Source organism: Colobus angolensis, unplaced genomic scaffold, assembly GCF_000951035.1.
Source record: "Colobus angolensis palliatus isolate OR3802 unplaced genomic scaffold, Cang.pa_1.0 Scaffold83, whole genome shotgun sequence".
NCBI lineage: Eukaryota > Metazoa > Chordata > Mammalia > Primates > Cercopithecidae > Colobus > Colobus angolensis.
Genome location: NW_012122154.1, coordinates 3,580,735 through 3,586,081, shown reverse-complemented (window position 1 = coordinate 3,586,081; position 5,347 = coordinate 3,580,735). Strand labels below are relative to the sequence as shown.

Here is a 5,347-nt window from a genome sequence, read left to right as displayed (position 1 = left end):
AGCTGATATCACGCCATTGCACTCCAGCCTGGGCAACAAGAGCAAAACTCTGTCTCAAAAATAATAAATAAATAAATAAATAAATAGAAGGCTGATGATAAAAATAGCAATCTCCTGTCTACTCCCAGTCCTACACCTCCCAGCCTGCACTCCTTTCATTGCTTTCTAGCTTCCAAAGATGTATTAAAGTTTCTTATCTGCTGTTGCATTCTTTTCATCCTTGTAGGTTTATACAAAGCTTTTCTATTGCTTTGCTGTCATTTAGTGAGGCTTCAAGAGACAAAATTAACATGCACAACCTGCCACTTTTAATTAGAAGCATAAAATCCAGGCTGATTTTGGACGTTAACACGGAGTGAATGGGATACATCAAAGAATGGTTGGCTGCTTGTTTTAAAGAGGTCCCGCTGGTAACAGGATGGTAGTGACGATGGCAGTGAGGACAGACCGGTGAAGGGAGAACCCAGAGGCTTGTGGGGAGAAAGGGTTTTTGTAGTTAGGAAGAGACAGAGGTAGGCCCCTCAGCCAGCTCCAGCAGGATAGAGACAACAACATACAGCGCACAGGGAATTCGTGCCTCAGGGTCATAGTCCATGTCATGAGGACTGCTGACCAGCTCACCCCAGTTCTGCTCCATGATAGGTTTCACCTGGAAGGAAACCCACCAGATTGTAAAAGCTAGGCATAACGATATACCAGAAATGGCAAATATTTGGCCACACTCCTTACTGCTGAGCCGATAGGCAGATGTAATAATCCATCACGGCACTCTTTCCTGCAGAGCCCGGAGAGCTTCACACTCTCTCAACATAGTGGCAGGCTCTGCTAGTCAATCTGCACTGGAACTCAAGATCACACCAGCTGCTATCCTGAGACTAACCAATTTGCACCCCTCTCTTGCCCATAGATAAACAACAGAGCCTAAAGAACCCATTACAATTGTCCTGGCAACTCTGTGTCCAGGGAATTGTCACAAACCATGACAATTTGCTGCATGGATGTGAGCTGGCAGAAAACTATGGAATAAGAAGGGGCTGTACCCTGGGACTTCTGGGTCCCTTGAGCATATGGGCATTCCCTTCCACTATGACCCTGGCCCTCAGCCCAGGCTGTCTCACCTGGTCCTTCAACAGAGGAAGGGTCCCCTTCTCCAGGGCATCAGCCACAAGCTGCTGCTCCTCAGACAGCTCTGGGGGTAAAGAAAGAGAGTGGTTGGCAAAAAGGAGAGATACATGGTGGGACAGGGCCTCAGCGGCTGATCACACCCAGAACATGCATCATCAAAAGGTTCCAGAGAGCCTCTGGGAGTGCTAGATGAGAGTTGCTCCAAACGGGCCTCTGCTGCGACTCCTGCTTCCCTCTTGGCCTGCAGGAGGTCATAGACAAGGAACCAGCCTCTCAATGCCTGGCCTGAGGAAGACATGAAGGGGTACCCCCCTATGAACTGTGAAGAGCAACGTGCAGCCCCTCCTCCCAAGATGTGACTTCCCACAGGCCTCTCTGCTCACACTTCCTCCACCCCAGCCTACAGCGAGACCCTTCCTCACCGAGACCCTTCCTCACCTAGCAAGGCATCCAGGAAGTCCAGAATGGCTTCTGCACGTGCTTCTACCAAGATCCCAGCAGCATTAAAAAGGCTGCTTAGGAGAGGATTGACTGGGTCCTCCATCTGCAGCTCCCTGAAAATCAGGACCTCAGATACCTAGGGCCAGGAGTTGTGGGAGATGAGCACCAGTCTCACCAGAGCAGACCATCCTCACTGTGCCAACTGCCCTCCCCTCTGGCTCCTCTCTCTCTCTGCCCCAGTGCTTTCTTAGGGGCTCTTACTCTTTGCTCTAGATCCTGCCGAAGCTCCTCCCTGCCGAGGCACTTAGAGAGGAAGTTTAGCACATCTTTCCTCTTGTCCTCCGTCAGTTCCTGGAGGACACTTTCCATGTTCTCCAACTACTCCTTCATATTTCTGGAATCCTCCGAACCCAGACTTTGCTGTAGAGGCAGCAGTTGAGAAGCTGGGCCACCCAGCCCAAAAGGCTTTATTTCTGAGGCTCTGTTATTTGTCTGCCTGTCTTCTGGAAACCACCTCTTTGTATCTTCCCTTCTTCCAGTCTTTCCGTGTTAAAATTCAGCATCCTCCTTCCGAGATACCTACCATCATTGCCTCCCACTGACCCCACTTCCATCTTCCATCTCCCCAGCTCACCCCCGGTCTAGTCCCAACCCCAAATTCTTCTCCACCTCCCGGTAAAAACAAAAACTTGGTTATTTGGTCCTTGCCATTCAAAGTGCAGTCCTCAGGCCACACAGGAAGTAATTAGGATTCGGAGAAAGTTAAAGCAGTGGTTCTCAACCTTGACTGCATGAGAATCACCCGAGGAGTTACTCCGAATCCTGATGTCCAGGCCACACCCCCACAATTAAGTCAGAGTTTCTGGAGATGGGACTCAGTCGCCACTAGTTTTAAAGATCCCCCGTGTGATTTCAGGGTATAACCAATGAGCACCACTGCGTTTAGAGGAGACAGATGCAGCCTCCAGACTAAAGCTGAAACCTGCTAGGCAGTGCCCCGGCTTCATACCTACTCAGCTGACCCCACCTGAGCAGCAGTCTTGAGCCACTCAGGGTGGGTTGGTGCAGCCACCCTGAACACACTTGCCAATCAACCTTACCTAAACAGGATGAAGCACCATCCTTCTCTGCAGAGAGAGGAAGAGTTATTTCAGAATCTTTAGATCACCTCCTGTCCCCTGCAGACTTCTTTTCCCAGTGATGGAAGTTTTCACTCTTGCAATCTGAGCCCTCACGGCTGCTACCAGGGAGCCTGCATCCTCATCAGTGTGTGTCCATGGGAAAGCACTGTATTTGCAGACCCCTCCCACATCTTCAAAAACAGGCAGTCATAGGACCGTGCCTAGATGACTGAGGAAGAAGCCAAGGCCCAGAAAGGGGGCAGCATACACGCAGTCGCTCCGCAAATTTGGGTCAGACTTCTCTATCCCTTTCCAAGCTCTCTTAGGCAGTACAACCCTGCTGGGATCAAGGGGAAAACCTAGAAATTCCAGAGGAAGCCACATAATTCAGAATCACAGGGACCTTCTAGTCTCACTCCTTTATTTCAAAGTCAGGGAAGGCCAGGCACGGTGGCTCACGCCTGTAATCCCAGCACTTGGGGAGGCCGCAGTGGGTGGATCACTTGAGGTCAGGAGTTTGAGATCAGCCTGGCCAACATATAGTGAAACACTGTCTTTACTAAAAATACAAAACAAAAAACAAAAAAAAAAACTTAGCTGGGCATGGTGGTGGGCACCTGTAATCCCAGCTACTTGGGAGGCTGAGACAGGAGAATCGCTTGAACCCAGGAGGTAGAGGTTGCAGTGAGCCGAGATCACACCATTGCACTCTAGCCTGGGTGACAGAGCAAAACTCTGCCTCAAAAAATTAAATTAAATTAAAATAAAGTCAGGAAAACTGTGACTCGAGAGGCTGTAGAGCTAGTGAGTGGCAGGGTGGGACTAGACCCTGAGACTGCCTGACTCCAGCCCAGGACCGTTTTCACAGCCAGTGCTGTCATGCTGGAACTGGCCAAGTCATTTAATTGTGCTTCCTAGGCCAAAAAGCCTTCAGGGAGGGCTGTAAGCTCAGGATCCAGCTGACTGCCAGCACAAAGTTGTCCTAGGAGCAGCCTGGAAACCCTAGTCCAATGTACAATCCAGACTCTTCTCCAACAGGCTAATTTTTCTCCTGCGTTTGCCATGGTTCCCACTTGTGGGTGTTTCCCTACCACATCCTTGGACCTAACCACTGTATAATTCCATTTTTAAAAATAGTGCTCTTGCCCACTCTGAAATGACGAACAGGAAGCCCAGCAGCTCACTCACCTTCTGGAAAGGATCTTGTTTTGTCCCTCAAATATCTAAACCAGCACCAAAAAGGGAGGGAAAAAACAAGTTATTGGAGAGACCAGTTCTCACTCTGTAAGTTCCCTTTCTCCAGTCCCTCTCAATCCCCACACCAGCCTCCAATAAATAAAATTTAAAAAACTGTTCTTTTTTTTTTTTTTTTTTTGAGATGGAGTTTTGCTCTTATTGCCTAGGCTGGAGTGCAATGGTTAGATCACGGCTCACTGCAACCTCTGCCTCCCAGGTTCAAGCAATTCTCCTGCCTCAGCCTCCCAAGTAGCTGGGATTACAGGAACCCACCACCAAGCCCGGCTAATTTTTGTATTTTTGTAGAGATGGGGTTTCACCATGTTGGCCAGGCTGATCTTGAACCCCTGATGTCAAGTGATCCGCCCATCTCGGCCTCCCAAAGTGCTGGGATTACAGGTGTGAGCCACCGCACCTGGCCGTATTCCTAGTCTTCTAGGAATTTTAATCATGAATGGATATTGAATTTTGTCAGATGCATTTTTGTCTTTATTGAAATGATTCTATCATTTTTCTTCTTAAATTGTTAGTGTGGTAAATTACATTAACTTTTCAATGCTAAACCAACCTTGAAATCCCAGATAAATCCAGTTTATATTATTCTGTTTCTATGGTGATTTGGTTTGCTGATTTGTTTTGCTGTTTTTTCATCTAAGCGCATAAATGAGTGGTCTGCATCTTCCTTTCTCTTATTGTTCTTGTTAAGTTTTGCTAGTGTTATGGATGAATTGGAAAGTGCCTCTGAAAAAGTTTGTGTGAAATTAGAATTACTTATTCTTAAATACTTAATTGTGTAACTGAAGAAACCATCTGGGCTTGGAATTTTCTTTGTGGGAATATTTTGTTTGTTTTTGAGAAAGAGTCTCACTCTGTCGCCCAGGCTGGAGTGCAGTGTCATGATCGCGGCTCACTGCAACCTCTGTCTCCCAGATTCAAGCAATTCTCATGCCTCAGCCTCCTAAGTAGCTGGGATTACAGGCATACACCATCATGCCCAGTTAATTTTTGTATTTTTAGTAGACACGGGCTTCACTATGTTGCCCAGATTGGTCTCGAATTCCTGACCTCAAGTGATCCACCCACCTCAGTCTCACAAAGTGCTAGGATTACAGGTGTGAGTCACCATGCTTGGCCAATATTTTGTTCTTGATAGAGTATTCTTTGTTCTTAGAGGATTATTCATGTTTTCTATTTTTTTTCTGGGTCAATTTTGGAAAATTTTATTTTTTTAGGATAACACCTATTTCACCTAAAATTTCAAATTTATTGGCATAAAGTCGTTTCTAATATCCTCTTGTCTTTTAAATGCCTGTAGCATCTTTAGCACTGTTCCCTTTTCACTCCTAAAACTGATACCCCATCTCTACTAAAAAATACAAAAAACTAGCCGGGCGAGGTGGTGGGCGCCTGTAGTCCCAGCTACT

General features: G+C 47.1%; 1 protein-coding gene across 1 annotated transcript in view; it reads right to left on the bottom strand.

Moving 5' to 3' along the window:
* Positions 1 to 285: 285 nt before the first annotated feature.
* Positions 286 to 5,347, bottom strand: part of GSDMB (gasdermin B) — a 21,478-nt gene continuing 16,416 nt past the window's right edge. Inside the window, 6 exon segments of the mRNA XM_011929871.1 lie at positions 286 to 649; positions 1,119 to 1,189; positions 1,564 to 1,702; positions 1,828 to 1,986; positions 2,662 to 2,693; positions 3,876 to 3,910. Coding sequence (XP_011785261.1) covers positions 497 to 649; positions 1,119 to 1,189; positions 1,564 to 1,702; positions 1,828 to 1,986; positions 2,662 to 2,693; positions 3,876 to 3,910 — 589 coding nt within the window. The 3' untranslated portion in view covers positions 286 to 496.